Source organism: Ruditapes philippinarum, unplaced genomic scaffold (genome assembly GCF_026571515.1).
Source record: "Ruditapes philippinarum isolate M1 unplaced genomic scaffold, ASM2657151v2 ctg3306_1_1_1_1, whole genome shotgun sequence".
Classification (NCBI taxonomy): domain Eukaryota; kingdom Metazoa; phylum Mollusca; class Bivalvia; order Venerida; family Veneridae; genus Ruditapes; species Ruditapes philippinarum.
The window spans coordinates 25,693-42,895 of NW_026860002.1; the positions used below are offsets into that span (position 1 = coordinate 25,693).

At 32.7% G+C, this 17,203-nt stretch overlaps 1 protein-coding gene across 1 annotated transcript in view; it reads right to left on the reverse strand.

Moving 5' to 3' along the window:
* LOC132758589 (multiple epidermal growth factor-like domains protein 10) overlaps positions 1 to 17,203 on the reverse strand; it is a 42,272-nt gene that overhangs the window by 11,826 nt on the left and 13,243 nt on the right. Inside the window, exon 4 of the mRNA XM_060750276.1 lies at positions 4,103 to 4,240. Within this exon, the coding sequence (XP_060606259.1) occupies positions 4,103 to 4,240 (138 nt within the window). The remainder of the gene's footprint in view (positions 1 to 4,102; positions 4,241 to 17,203) is intronic.

Sequence of the window (17,203 nt, forward strand, 5' to 3'; positions counted from 1 at the left end):
CGGCGGAGGCAAAAAAAAAATGTCTCCCAAAACTTTTGGGAGACATTATGATTATACAAGAGATCACCAGTGCAAAAATTCGACAACTGAACAAACAATGATTAAAATAAAATTATCTTGTGAAAATTGTCGAAAAATTATAATGTATTTTCGAAAAAATATATGCTTATTTAGATGTATAATACGATGCATAAATGTGATAATTTCAATAAATAAATCATCTTTTTGTTAAATAAAAATCAGGCTTAAAGCTGCACCCCTCCAGATGAGCAAAAATATTTCAAGAAAATCAAAATTGAGAAATACGTACTAAAATTGAAAGAAAAGTAAAAACATTCAATATCTGATATATGTTTTACATATTATTGTGGCGTTACTAACGCAGTAAGGGCTGTTGTTGCATATGTTAAGCACTTTTTGGTAATTTTCTTGGATTGTAAGTGCCGATTGCTGTATGTAAATTACTTAAAATTTGTTCACCTCACAATATTTTACTATAAAATGCATTTCCAAAAAATTAACATGAATCTGGAGGCGTGCAGCTTTAATGGTTTATGTTATTCAAACAGTTAGGTTTCAACGATCTCAATCGCTAATGATAAGCTATACTAAAATTAGCATGGGTCTCCAAATTAAGACGACTCGATAGTAAGGCCACTTTTACCAGGCCCCTAAAGTGGTCCTAATAGCGATACTTTACTGAATTATGTTTTATGGGGGTCATTCAACACGTAGCTGCAATTTTACTTTTACTGGAATTAGCCCATTGAGTCAGAATTAAAAAAAAATATTTAATTTTATCTTACTATCATCTATTACCCGCTTCTTTTAACAAATTAAGATGTCATGTACTCGGAGCCACTTGTGGCCAAACTGGCATTTTCTATTAACGAGTTTAACAAAAATTATTATTATAAAATTAGACAAAATTATTTCAGTTCATTTTTTCCCCTTTAATTTCTATATAAGACAAAACTTCAAGTGTTTTACACACATCCACTAAACAGAACAATTGTCTCTTAATTATTTACTCATTTCATTTTGTGTGGACCCGTTAAATTTGACAATTTAGAAGTGATATACTTTGAGTAAAATGGGTTTTATATCACTTAAAAGAAATCCAGACTTTCATTTATAAGCATTAACTATTACATTGATTTGACAGAGTATTTCTTGCAGATCAGACTGGTGTTTCCATTAATATTACTCATGCCAGAAAAATTATCTGCCATAGGGGTGCCAGATGCGTGGCATGCTATACAATGGCATGCTTACGATGACGTTATTTCGCTTTTGTGATTGAAGTTGTAATTTCACACGCTGCGGCACGAACATAGTTAAGGGTGTAATGATTCAAATTTCTATGGAAAATGTTTTTATTAAAGTCAAGAATTTAACATATGGTAGAATATGCAAGACAAAATTTATGACATATGATTGTGGGTCGGATTAGAATATCCGTCCTTCGGGAACATGCCAGTAGGTGGGTCCCCTGTATACGGATATTCCGATCTGAACCGCAACATATGACAAATATGATTAGCTTCAAATGATAACTCAAACTGTTGACAAAATAAAGTATACGCTTATTAATATCTTATCGTTTAATAACAATAATGTCTGAAACGGTAGCTTAGTGAGCTTTGGATAAGACAGGTAGCACATTCGATTCTTCATTTATTAAACATGTATTATACAATTTCTCTTTTTATAATATCAATTTAAAATATCAATACGATAAAGATATTAACAACGTTATATAAAATATTAACAGGTTTCACCTTAAAAAGCAGAATACAAAATCTTTATCTGATCAAATGGTCCATCGCAATTATTAATTATTCGCAGTATAGCCAAATGTTTGGTAAACCAGTACAAAATCTACTACGTGTACTTTAGACATAAAATATGCTATAATTGTGTAAATACATGTCTGCGGGTGTTTAACCGAATGAATGGGCAAAACGAATGGGTCAAAAACGAACCAAGCGTACTTGACCGTGATGTACTGTATATCTTTATACAAATAAAGAGATATTTGAATGTACAAGTATCTATATCTATCTTTCATCCAGACTTTCATTTATATACAATAGAATAGATATCTGTCAATAGAATAAGGTAAATACACCTGTAAAAGTATAAATAAAGTATGTCAGAACCATATAAGAGGGGTATACCTGTTATTGGGATTAGATATAGACTCTGTTTTGTGGGAGTTTTTTATTCTATTTTTGTCATATAAAAGGGGCCAATCAAATAATATGAGCAAACTTAATAAGAGACTACCCAAAATGCTACAGACAAAATTTTGTGATCATCAATCAACTTGTTCTGTAAAAGATGATTAATTATTTCAGTAGGAGATGATGCTCAAAATTTGATGATCATCCATCCATTATTTCTGTATAAGGAGACGTTTAAAAGTATTTATATTTATAGTTGAAGCAGCCCCTGAAGTGGGACAATCAAATTAATATGAGCAAACGTGATAAACGACTACCCAAAAATTTTACAGACAAAGTTTGGTGATCATCCATCAATTATTTCAAAAGGAAATTATGTTCAAAGGTTTTTCTCTTTTTAGTTTTAGCGGCCCCTTAAAGTGACCACTCAAATTAATATGAGCAAACGTGATAAAAGACTACCTATGAATGCTACAGACAAAATTTGGTGATCATCCATCAATTAGTTCTTTAGCGGTCTACGTTAAAACGTATTCTATATATAGCTTTAGCGGCCCCTTAAAGGTTTTTCTCTTTTTAGTTTTAGCGGCCCCTTAAAGTGACCACTCAAATTAATATGAGAAAACGTGACAAAAGACTACCCAAAAATGCTACAGACAAAATTTGTTGATCATCCATCAATTAGTTATACAGACAAAGTTTGGTGATCATCTATCAATTAGTTTTTTAAAATGAGATGTTTTAATATTTATACTTTTAGCTTTAGCAAGCCCTAAAAGAGGCCAATCCAATTAATATGAGCAAACTTGATAAAAGACTACCCAAAAATGTTACAGTCAAAGTTTGGTGATAATCAATCGATCAGTTATGTTGTAGAAGATGTTAAATGTTTTATCTATTTTAGCTCTGTTGACCATTAAAGGGGCCAATTGAAATGACATGAGGACATTTAAGTATGACTGTCACAAGGAGGGTACAGACCAAATTTGAGTTAAATCTGCTCTGCAGTTTCAGGGAAAAAGACGATTGTTGACACATGGCGACGGACGACGGAGTATGTCCCTTTGATACTAATCGCTCACCCTGAACATTCGGCTCTGGTGAGCTAAAAAGCACATATCTGTTCCAGTTAATTCCTAAAATCCCATGAAAATATACTTTAATATACATATAAATACAGTTCTGGCAGAGAAAGGGTTAGCTCAGTAGAATAGGTGTAATGGGCATTCTTCCTACTCATAATTTCGAGCAATAAATTATTATTTTAAAGTATACACCAGTTTCAAAAATACAAATATTAAACAGTCTACATTAACAAATCAGGTTATCCAGCATATACATACAGTCTGGCGTGACTCAATAATGGTGGAATAGATATGTCAGCTCTGCAAACAACTAAGCATTTTTGTTTTAGATTTAACTCACTTCAGTGATGGAGCAGTACCTCTAGACACAGAAATCATGATAACAAAGTAGAAATATATGAGCCGCGTCATGACAAAACCAACATAATGGGTTTGCGACCAGCATGGATCCAGACCAGCCTGCGCATCCGCGCACTCTGATCAGGATCCATGCTGTTCTCTTACAAACCCTATAACAAGTAAAGAAACTGATAGCGAACAGCATGGATCCTGATCAGACTGCACGGATGCGCAGGCTGGTCTGGATCCATGCTGGTCGCAAAGGCATTACGTTGTTTTTGTGGTGACGCGGCTCATAATTTTTTCGCAGATTTTTATTTTTTTCATAATCTTAAATAAATCAGTGTAAATAGATGAAAAGACCTCTAAAATTTCATTTCGGCAGGTAAAATCTGAGATATAAGTAGTTAATCATTCAAGCGCCTAGTCCTGTATATACTTGTTTTTAGTCTGGTGCTCAAAGGCTTTTTTAGTCTTACTCCTTTACTTTACCTATAATACATTCACTGCCAGTATATCCTTTATCACACCCCTCCTTACATTGGCCTGTTTTCTTGTCACATGGCTGACTTGATAAACAGTACCCGCAGTCCTTAGTACAGTCAGATCCGTGAAACCCATCCAGACATTCTGAAAGAAAAAAAATATTATATAAAATAAATGCTAGATAATAATCAGTCAAATTTGTGTGTAAAGGTATGCATCTCAGAATGAGGATACCGGTATGTATATCTGACACATAGAAGATCATAAAATCTACTTTTGCAGACTTAAATAATTGTTACAATATGAATAAAATGACTATACATGTATATAGTATGTGTTTATGATTTTGAGATTGTCTTTAAAATGAATCTAACTTTATATTTTATACTATTTTCCTCACACTGGTTATTATATATGCAATGTATGCAATATGAAAGTGCGTTGTTTCGCGTAAGTATGAGGGAAAGGGTTAACAATTATACCACGCAATTTTTGATGTTTCTACAATCATCAGAGCATCAGCTATAACAGCAGCAATTGCCACATGAACAATAATTTTCTTATTTGTTGTTGCTTCCACAACCACTTCAGCATCAGCTGTAACAACAACTGGGACATAAAAATAACCACTTATTTGTTGCCACTTCTCAAACACAAGAGCATTAGCTACAAGACACCAGTGACATTAACAATATATGATAGATTTAATACTGCTTTTATTACCACCAGAACACCAGAAATAACAACAATAGTGACAATAACAATTATACTTCCAATTTGCTGCTCACAAAAGCCTGAGCACCAGTCACAACAACAACAATGACTCTTACAAATTTACAACTGTAATAAACCTCAATAGTAATTTAACATTTCAAAAGAACGAATACTTGCTAGACTTTGATATCAGAACTAGTACGTTTTATCGTCTACCTAAAAGTTATAAGAGTGATAATATTTAAAAAGTATGTAATGAACATAATACTGAATATATTGAAATTCAAAACCCAGCAGATTTACAGCTACGGCCTAATGTTGCTTGACCTCAGTGTGAAACTAGTCATCTAAATTGTCTTTTTGATATATTACTAAAGCCTTTCTTATATAAACTAAATAGATTTGTTAAAGATGACATAGATTTCCCAAGAATTATACCAAGAACAGTACCTGAATATGCACAAATGGTTTCATTTGGTATTGTTAGTCTTTATACAAACATTCCTCATTACTTAGGTATAAAAGTCCCGGACAAAGTTCATTTGAAGTGTAAAACTAAACAAAGAACAATAATTCCAAAATTGGGCAAATCAGAGTTACGATTCTTGTGCACTACATATCAACTCAATGCGATCTATCTACCTACAAAGTTTCATGTTGATACCTCTTGTTGGTTCACAGTTATGTCCCGGAGACGAATAGCGGTCGGACTGACAGACAGACGGACGGACGGAAAGACGGTCGTGCGAACAATTTGGGTTTATCTGCTTTTTCTTTGATCTTTATGTGGCATTTCCCCCCATAAACCAGTAAAAATACCGCATAGACCTTTATGGGATTTCCTTCTTTTTTAACTAAAATTATGGACGGAATGAAACACATAGACCATTGGATGTTCGCCCGGACAGACGGACAAAGCGGCGACTATATGCTCACCCTTCAGGGAGCATTAAAACAGCAAACAAATAATTAAATGCAAATTAAACCTTCAAGGTCATAAAAGAGGCAAAGTCAATTTAAGTTTCATATACATAAAGTTCTTATCCTAAAAATATTGTATTATAATAAAAAAGTCAGTCCATTCAATAAGTATCAAACAATAACAACAAAACAAGAGGGGCAAGATGACCCTAGATCGCTCACCTGACCCATTGAACTCATCCGAGCAATATTGTATATCTAAGCTCTAGCTCTTTGAGTTTTTTAAAAGAAGATTTTTTTAAGTTTTTACTATAAACATTTAAGAAAAATCAATGACCCCCTGTGGCGGGGCATTTTATACCTATGGCTTTTATTCGAACAAGCTTGGTAGACACCCATTAGAAGATGTGTCCGGATTAATATCTAAGCTCTAGCTCTAAGGTTTTTTAAAGAGGATTTTTGAAGATTTTACTATATGTATATTAGGAAAATTAATACCCCTTGGGCGAAACCAATTTTGACCCCAGATTTTTTATTTCAACAAACTTGGTAAACACACATAAGAAGATCGTTTCATGCTTAATATCTTAGCTCTAGCTCTTTGTGCTTTTTAAAAGAAGATTGTTTTAATTCTTTTTACTTTATATATACTATATATATACATGGGAAAATAATGACCCCCTGGGGCGGACAAATTTTGACCCAAGGGCTTTTATTTGAACAGACTATGTAGACCCTTACTAGAAGATGTTTCATGCCAAATATCTAAGCTCTTGCTCTTTCGACTGTTAAAAAGAAGAAGTTTTAAGTGTTTTATTTGGATGCCATTGCAACCAGAGTTCTACATGGAAAAAAAATTCTTTATACAATTTTGAAGGTGACCACCAAAGGAACATTCCTGTGAAGTTTGGATGAAATTGGCTCAGCAGTTTATGAGAAGATGTCGTTTAAAGTAAATGTTTACAGATGACGGACGGACGACAGACGGCCGCCGGACCAAAAGCAATCACAAAAGCTCACCTTGTCACTTTGTGATAGATGAGCTAACAAAAGCAGGTCAGTTGATATCAAAATTCAATTCAGCATCAGACATTACACCATTGGTCTAAAATTCATGTCTGTATGTCAAAAAGGAAGAAAGTAGGTCAAATGATAACAAAAATATTAGAAGTAGGTCAACTTCTATTAAAATTCAATTCAGCATCAGAAATTACACCCCTGATCCAAATTTTGAGTCTGTAGATCATAACACAAGAAAATAGGTCATATGGTATCAAACGTATCAGAAGTAGGTCAGCTGATATCAAAACTTAATTTGGTATCATAAATTACACCCCTAGTCCAAATTTCAAGTATGTATGTCAAAAAGCAAGAAAGTATGTCAAATGATATCAAAAGTAGGTAAAAACATATATCAAAATTCATGTTGGCATCAGAAATTACACCTATGGTCCAAATTTCAAGTCTGTATGTCAAGAAAATGTTGATTAAGCAATATCAAAAATATAAAAAGCAATCAAGTTTTCCAAATTTAAATTTTGTATGTCAAACACAATAAAGTAGTTCATATGATGTATATAATATCAAAAGAAGGCCAATTCATATAAAAATTCAATTTCACATTAAAAATTACACCCTGAGCCCAAATGTCAAGTCTGTTTGTCAAAAAAAACAAGAAAGTAGGTTAAATTATATCAAACATATCAAAGTAGATCAGTTTACATCAAAATTTGATTCAACATAAGAAATTAGACACTTGTTTCAAAATTAATGTCTGTTTATCAAAAATAAATAAAGTCTGTAAAGCGGTATCTAAATTATCAAACGTAGGTGAGTTGAAATCAAAATTCGATTAAAAATAAAAAATTAAAGCCTGGTCAGAATCTGGTTAAAATCTGTTTCTCAAACACAAGAGAAAGAAGGTCAAATGGTGTCAATAATATCCAAAGTAGGTCAGCTGATATCAAAATTCAATTCAACATCAAAAATTACACAAATTACACCCTGGTCCAAATTCCAAGTCTGTACATAAAAAAGTAGGTGAAGCGATATAAAAAATATCAAAAGTAGGCCAGTTGATCAAAATTCAATAACAGCTCAACTGATACCAAAATTCAATTTTGCATATGAAACATCAGGTTGAACAGTGTGTCCCAAAATTTATTGAACTGTGCTTTCTCGAGTTTGAATCCAATGCAACATAAGATTGAACAATCACAACAATTTTTAACACTAAAACTCCGCTAGTAGTATATGTCACCTTTTGAACAGCATAGCAGACTTTTAGGCATAATCTTCTTATAATGTACATATACCTTGATTTTTATTGGCATTTGAACTGATTGTTACAATGTTACATCAAGATTGATGTAGCTTGAATACCTTTTATTGTGTAGGAGAATTGGCCCAGACAAAAATAAATTATAATAATCAACAAAGGGCAATAACTCAAAAAATAAGAAGTGCAGAGTACCATTTTTTGTGTACTGCACTTCTCCTCAAGAAGATCTATCATCCTATGAAGTTTCAAGTCCATAACTTTTATAGTTTATGAGAAATGGCCTGGAATAAAATAAAGTAAGAAAATTTACAAAGGGCAATAACTCAAAAAAATAAGAAGTGCAAAGTGCTGGTTCTTGATCACTGCACTTCTTATTTATCACATCAATCATTCTTTGAAGATTCAAGTCCATAGCTTTCATAGTTTAGGAGAAATGGCCTGGATAAAGATTAAGTATGAAAATAAACAACGGGCAATAACTCAAAAATAAGAAGTGCAAAGTGTTGTTTCATGTGCAGTGCTCTTCTTAATAATGAGATATTTCAATCTATGAAGTTTCAAGCCCGTTAGGAGAAATGGACCAAACAAAAATAAAGAATGAAAATTAACAAAGGGCAATTTCTCAAGAAATAAGAAGTGCACATATACGAATTTTGTGCACTGCATTTTTTCCTAATAAGATTTATCAACATATGGAGTTTCAAGTTCATTGCTTTCATACTTTAGGAATAATGGCCCGACAAAAATAAATTATGAAAAGTAACAAAGGGCAATTTCTAAAGCATTTAGGAGCGAATGATAATTATTCTTGTGCACGACACTTTGGGTCATTAAAAGAAGCATGCATGCCAAGTTTGGAGTCAATCGGACTTCAAGTGATTAAGTTATGCTCTGGACAAGCCTTAGGGAACGCCACAGCCGACACCGACAACGACACCGACACTGTCGACAAAAGAAACCCCTATATGTCGCCATTTTAAAGGCGCCACAAAGGATCAATAAAAAAATCAGCATACAAACTCATCTGTGTTAGTAAGGTACAGGAAACAAATGTAATCTTTTTTTAGGCCTAATTTTATTTCCTGAGGAAAATAATCTACAACCCTGCAGAAAGTTTGTAATGCAATGGGTATCATCCATATTCTAGAGCTAAGAGTTATTTGATGATTTTATGCCTGAATTTGTGAAAACAAAAATCAGAAATATATCTTTAACTACAAAATTGAACTTTGCCATAGTGCATGTGTAGTTTGTTTTGGGGTAGCATTTCAAATGAAAAACAATGTGCAGATATGTTTACTGTTAAGATACAAAACACATAGTGTAATAATTGATTCAATGAAAAAGTATTGTTACTTGACAAAAATTAAGCATTAACTGTACAAGATAGCTTTATTAAGTATTATCTATTTCTGAAAACATTTATGATTTAAATTCATCATTATAAAGAATTTACAGTAAAAGGGTGTTTTAATAATTATGTCCTTATAAAGTGTTATAAAGTTACTTCGTATATATCATATCTCTTGCCAGTGGTCATGATCTCAAATAATTTCATTAGCAAACAGGTCATTTCTCACAACTATTGAATATTGTTTTTAGAACAAAATGCTTTACATTCCAACATAAGTTGTTTTCCTTTCATTAATATATAATATGGTCAATTTCATATTTGAAAATATTTATAATTTGCTACAGAGTATCTTTGTAAATATAAAATAAACATATTTTAACTTCGCATAAAGTCATTTACTTCATTTACTTCAGTACAAGATAATATTAAAAGTTTTTTATTTTTAGCTCTAGAGGCCCCTACAAGTGGCTGTTCAAAATAATTTGAGCAAATTTGATGAAAGACTACCCAAAAATGGTACAAACAAAGCTTGGTGATCATATATGAATTAGTTCTGTATGTTATGTACGTAAATAGGCTTTATGTTAAATGAGTTTTCACTCTCTTTCCTGAATAGCTCAGTATGAAAAGCGCAGGACTGATAATCACAACGTCATGGGTTCGATACCTATTCATGCCGCTATCATTTGTAATAATTTTGTTTATTTGATGTTTATGTAATTTTTCATGTTAATTCATCTCCTTTTAAGACGGCTCTTTTCATGTTCATTCTGGAATATTCTGGAATATTCTTTTTCTAAGTTGTTAAGTATTCTAGATTGTTCATTAATAATATATATATGATGAATGTTTGTACTTCGAGGTGTGTGCTAATTTGTGATATTGTGTGATGTTGATATACTGATTGTGTGCTATTTTACTTATGAAATCGTGAAGCTAACATTGGAATATATTAGTTTGGATTCTGTTATACTGTGTTGGAAGTACTATGAACATTGCAAAACATTTTAATGTTGAAGAAATTAAGTCTTCTATGTGAAAAGTTTTAAATATATTGATTATTTTTTTGGTAGAAGAAAAAAAATGTTTTAGATGGTTTTCTTTCTTTAATAAGGCAGGAAAAAATAGAGTTTGTACAATTACAGTTACAGCTAGAAAAAATCAAAGTTGAGCAAGAAATCAAATTGAGAGAACGTAAGAGAGAAAAAGAACAAGAACGATTTTTAATCGAACAAGAAAGAATTTTAAAAGAGCTTGAGCTTGAGGAAAATTGCAAAAGACAATTTCAATTACAAACAACAAAAAATAAGAGGCTAATTAAAATGTAAATCAGGCACATATAATCGCCAACAATCCTTTTGATGTAGCTAGATTTTTATTAAACTTGTACCTTCTTTCGACAAGAATGATGTTGATAAACTTTCTTACATTTGAAAAAGTGGCAGACAATTTAAAATGGCCAACAGAGCACTGGACTTTATTATTACAGAGTGTCTTAATAAGGAAAATCCGTGAAATTTACACTCAGTTAAGCATTGAGCAGTGTGCAAATTATGATGCTGTCAAAGAGGTTATTCTGAAAGGCTATAAATTGGTCCCTAAGGCATACAGACATAAGTTTAGGAACTGTAAATAAGTGAGTGGCCAAACTCATGTTAATATCGCGAGAATTAAAGAACAATTATTTGATCACTGGTGTTTGTCAAGAAAAGTTAAAACAGAGTTCCAAAACATTGATGTCAAGGCCTTTATAGATGAGAAACAAGTTGAAACTTGAGAAGAAGCTGCTCGTTTGGCTGATGACTATTCTTTAAGTCATAAACAATCCTTTGTCCCTAAATCCCTTTTTGTGAGAAGTCTTCTTCTGGTGATAGTGTTCTTATTCAGGATGTTGAGTATGGTTTTGTAAGTGTTCCTCTCCATAATATCTATTTAACATCATATTTACTTACTGGACCGGTATCTGTAGGTGTAAAGTCGTCGTTACCGTTAAAAGGTGTCCATTTGTTGCTAGGTAATGACTTAGTTGGAAATAAAGATGAAACAGGAGAGGACATCGTTGTAGGAGATGTTCAGCTGTTTGGTTGTCACGGCCACAGGAGCACTTGGGAGAGGCAGCTAGTTTTATTTTGTACATATGTGCGTTCAGCCTGTTATGACCTGTGCGGAGCCTAAAGATAATTACATTGAACATTGAATAACTCACAGATCCACACGAAATGTCTGTAAATATCCGTAAGAATTTACCTATAACTTTAAACGTGCCAAAGCTTGATTCTGAGATATTTTCGTTCTGGGGCAGAATCTCGCTTCAACGTCAAAACCAAAAGGAGACCTTTCTGTGGTGAAACGTGGATTGCGATGTAAATGTGAAAATGCAAACAATTTAAACTAAGAATTTATTCAACAATACAATTGTAAGGAATTAACAGCACAAAAAGTGCCAGACTATCAACTTAGAAGAAAGTAAACCACCTTAGTTTCATTTCACCGTCTCATTTGTGTACCAACGTCGCCATATTGTGATGTTGCTACAGTAATGCAACATCTACGCTAAAATTCGATATTGTACGGTACCGTGCGTGAATGTTGTCTTTTTTTTGTGTGGCTAAAAAAATATGAAAAACTATTAAACAATGTATTTTTTCTGCCCTAGACACGCATGCGCCTGAAAATATTTCATCCGGTCTATTTTGCATAGCAACGAACCACGCCGTAAAAAGGTTTTTAACAGAATGAGCAGAAACATAGATAACAGAGATAAGCAGCTCCTATATACTCATTTGAAATATCACTAATGCCTATCAAAAAGTGAAAAATTAGGCATTTTGTAGCAAATAAAACTTAATGGATGTTCATTTGAGCCTTTAATATTATATACCATTTGAAAGGTAAATCTTTTATTTATTGCTGCATGTTAAAATATTGGTAACTTTCCATGCCTTTCACTTAGAAAAACATAGCAGAACATACCCACTTAGCCTGTTTTTTCGTCATATGAATAGTTTTGTAACAAAAATTATTAAGTAGTTCTCTTTTAAAAATTGATGTATCATTTATTTAAATGGGAACTGTAAATATTTTTACCTGCAACCATAGACAAATATATAAGCTTTCAGAAAATGTATTACTTTACTGATTTTGATATCTGGTTAAGTTTTACTTGCTACAAGTTTTAAGTTTAGCAGGCACGTGTGATATTTAACTGGCTAGGAACTCGCCAATCTATGTCTATGTCTCTGTAATGAGATGAAATTTGACATCCTGTTATATTCTTTCATTACATAGTTTTTTGACCTCCCTTTATGTTGTGTTAATTTGAATAGGCTAAAGATTTGACAGTGATTATCTCCCTTGATATTTTGTATCTTATTTTGGGGACATTTCTGTTGATTTAAATCGTATACAAATACATGCACAGTAAGTTGTAACATACATGCATTCGATAAAATAAAAGGAAATGCTCTACCACGATCAATGCTGATTTACTTTACTATAATAACTTTCAAAGTGTTAAGTTTAAGATTAAGTCTTCAACTATTCACGAAACAATATCTGAAGTAAGAAGAGCTGGCTTTATGACATCTGTTACAGTGATAGGCCCTTACATGATGTAAGCCTTAAGCCATTAAGGGAAGTAACCGCGGTGTGCACTTTGATGAATGTTTACCCATAACATTTTCCAATATCAACTGTTTGTCAATCACCATTTTGACAGTCAATCTTTGGAAATATAAAGTTTATTAAGCTCAACTTGACGACGAAATTATGAGTATAATGTCACTTTAAGTTTTTCACTTTTGTATCTTTCAAAATATGTACATTTAGACCAGGGTTCGAATTTCATGTCTCATAATTATATTCCAACGGGTCATGCATGAGTTAGTAATAAAAATATAGATCACCGGCTTATCCTGGGGGCCAAGGTGCTCTTGAACGATTCCATGAAACTCTGAAAAATATCATTAGAACATATTGTTTTGACACTGAAAGGAATTGGGATGAAGGTTGTTCCTTTTTGCTGCAAGAGAGTCTGTACGTACACGTATTTTTAGGTTTCAGTCCATTTGAACTCGTGTATGGACACACAGTTCGCGGACCTTTGAAAATGTTAAAAGAGAAATTCTTGTCTGACGATAATTCACCTGTAAATGTACTGAAGTATGTTTCAGACTTTAGAGAAAGATTATCTAAGGATTTGTGAGGTTGCAAAACAAAATCTCTGAGCAACTCAAACTAAAATGAAACTGAGATATGACGAGAATACTAAAGTAAGGTCGTTTCAGCCTGGTGATAAAGTTCTGGCTCTTTTGCCTATTCCTGGTAATCCGTTACATGCTAGATATTTTGGTCCTTACATTGTTGATAAGAAAGTAAGTGATCTTAATTATTTATTTTAACACCTGGGAGGCGAAAAGAAAAACAAATGTGTCATATCAATATGCTTCAGAGATATATTGATAGATATTCTGACAGTATTGTTAAGCCGGTTTCAGTAACTCACCCTGTCTCAAATGAACAAAACGTTAGTGACATGAATGAATGTGAAAAAAACTGATCGTTGTCTACCAAAACTTGAAAATTCTGACATTCTAAAGAATATAGACAAGAAATTTGTTCACCTTGAGCCGTCACAGGAGAAACATCTGAACAAGCTGGTGTATGAGTTCAAACATTTGTTTCCTATGGTGGCCATTTTAACTTGTTAATTTTTTACTTTTTGCTTGACGGGGTCGCCAGGCGAAAACACGAATTATACAAATCAGCCACCATAGTTCCCAGATATTCCCACACGAACTGGGAAAATATACCCCTGGGCGTTTTTGTTAGAAAGGGGAAAAAACGTCAAAGGGAAAACAAAATATTTACAGGAAAATCCAAATCCAAAAAAAAGTTTTTAAAAAATGAATTCAAACAAATTTCCCAGAAAATGACTTTTTTAGAAACCAAAAAAACAAAATATAGTTCACCCTGCCCTTTTGTGCCCCAAAGGGAAGGGAACTCATATAGGATTTGGGACGGGAATTTTTAGAAACCCAAAAGCAAAAAAAAAAAGTGGGTACTACGATACTTATCCAATACCCAAGGGGGGATGATTGCATAGATATATTTGGAAAAGCAAAATAAATGACAAAATTTGATTTACTTAAAGGCTTTTTGCAAGTTTGCTTGACTGAGAATGTGAAATGAATATAAGCATTTGTGACTCCAAATGGGCTTTACAAGTATAAAGTTATGCCTTTCGGCATGAAGAATTCACCAGCTACGTTTCAACAGCTATGCAATTCCGTTATCGATGGTATTGATGGATGCGACGGGTACATTGACGATGTCATCATAAATTCTGAAGGTACATTCGAAGAACATCTTCAGATCATCAGAGCATTCCCTGAGCGATTTAGCAACGCCAAACTGACATCAACCTCGAGAAAAGTGAATTTTGCCACGCTACATTGACATTTTTAGGATAGAAGGTGCGATAGGGTCATGTTAAACCAGTTGGTGCTAAAGTACAAGCTATTAATGATTTTCCTTTACCTACATTTAAAGATGATTTCTTGGTATGGCTAGTTATTACCGAAAGTTTTGCAAAAACTTTTCTGTTATTGCTGAGCCATTGACAAATTTGCTTAAGAAAAGTGATCAATTTGTTTGGAACAATGAGCATCAGACTGCATTTGAGCAATTAAAAGACATAATGAAGAACTCTACAATTGTCTCAGCTCTAGACTTTGATAAATGTTTCAAATTAGCTGTGTATGCTTGTGATATTGGTGCTGGTGCTGTGTTAATTCAAGAAGACAACACTCATTTGACCATCTGGTTTGTTTTCTTTTCTAAGAAGTTTAACAAACATCAGAAAAATTACTCTACAATAGAGGAATGTTTAGCTCTCATACTTGCGATTCAACCTATTTAAGTTAACGTATCGTTTTCAAAGAAACCCGTTGTTGTTTTCAGTGACCACAATCCCCTCAAGTTTTTGCTTAAACTCAAAAATAAGAATTAGAGATTGTTTAGGAGAATTTAAATGTTAAAAGAGTATGATCTTGACATAAGATATGCTAGGGGAAACGATAACATTATACCTGATACTTTATCGCGTGTATAACTTACTATGTTATTTGCCTTTATTTCATAAATCTCTTTCTTTAGGAGATTAGGTGTTATGTAAAAAAAATTATATGCTTTATTTTAGTTAAAACATAGTTTCTTTCAAACAATGATACATGTACATCATGTTGTTAATCAATTTACAATAATTAGATACACGAATGAAAAAGGATTAGAGCCGAAAGCTACAAAGGGCTTATTTTAAGGTCTTCTCCCTACCATATTTGTACAATGCAAGTTTAAATTATGCAGTGTTTGCAAATATTGTTTGAAACAAATGAAAGTTAGTTTTTAACATATTTGAAAACGGAAAAAAAATATCGAAGAGTTTAGCTTATTTTTCAATAGATGCTTTTTTAAAGGCAATAAAAATTGAAAAAAAAATTAAGAAAGAATAATTTAAAGAAGATTCATTCGGATAGGTCCAATTTTGGCAAAATTTTTTTTGTGAATCTTAGCCTTCATGAAAATCTGTTACTTTTCACATATATATACAAGAACTGCTTGAAACAATTTTTAGAATGAATGTCATGGCAAAGATTTCTGGTCTCCGTTTTAGTATGGTATAGGAAGTGTTATAGTACAGTTGTTAAGAAACAGCAATTCAAAAACTCTCGCGAATATGATTATAGAAGTGAACACTCAATTTAGAAGAAAGTGTTGGTTACTTTCCCAGGAGTCCACAATTGGGGACAAATTTGGTGAGTGGGGGAATATTTTTTTCGAATTACCTTTAAGTTGTGTTTTAAAAAAGAGGACAAAGATATTGAGTGTTGTACCTCTGTTGATAATAAGTTCCAATCTCTCAAAGTAAAATGGCAAGAAATGCCATTATGGGTAAAGAGAATTTCTTGTACGTATTGTTTAAACATGTCAGAAAGCATTTTGTAAATTTTGTACCTAGACGTTTCTCTCCAACTGATGGTGGAAAACTAAAGGACGAAAATAAATAATCTGGTGTGAGAACCGTTTTTTTCTAATTTTTAAAACAAAAATAAGTTTGTGAATTCTGTCTACAGGCTTTCGAGGGATTCCCCAAAGTACCTCTCTTTGAAGTTTCCTGAAAGAGATACAAGTTAAAAGTGGCCCCTGAAAATTTTGTTGATATCAGATTGAAAGAGTTGACGTGGCAGCTATTGGGGATAAGTCAACAAAGTTTATGTCAAACTAGTATTATCGACAAAGAGGTGTATCTTGAGTTTAAATGTCAACAGTATCATTAATGTATCTAGGAAAACAACAGAGGCCAAAGAATAGATCCTTTGAGAAACTCCGCATTTACAAGTTGACTAGTTGAATGAGGCTTCCAGGAAGAACGACACATTGACGTCCTGTTTGAAAAGATAATCAAGAACCATATAAGCAATTTTTCCATTTAATCCAGCATTTTTTAAATTTATAGAGAAGACCATCAATGCCATACCTTGTTCGAAAAGCTTTAACTTATATCAAAGAATACTGTTCTTACTTATAATCCGTAATCGAGAGCCTTACAATAGGTATTGTAATAAATAAGTAAGCTGATTAAACTGTTGAGTATCCTGGGTAAAGCCAGACTTGTACAGAAAGAAAGAAATTTGTTATCAACGAAAAAAAGTTAAAAACATATTTAAATATAATACGCTCAAGTACCCTTTTCTATAAAATAAAGTAAAAGATATTGGTCGATAGTTTGTTCGTAATGAGGGGGTCAACATAAGTAAGGCTTGATTTAACATGTTGA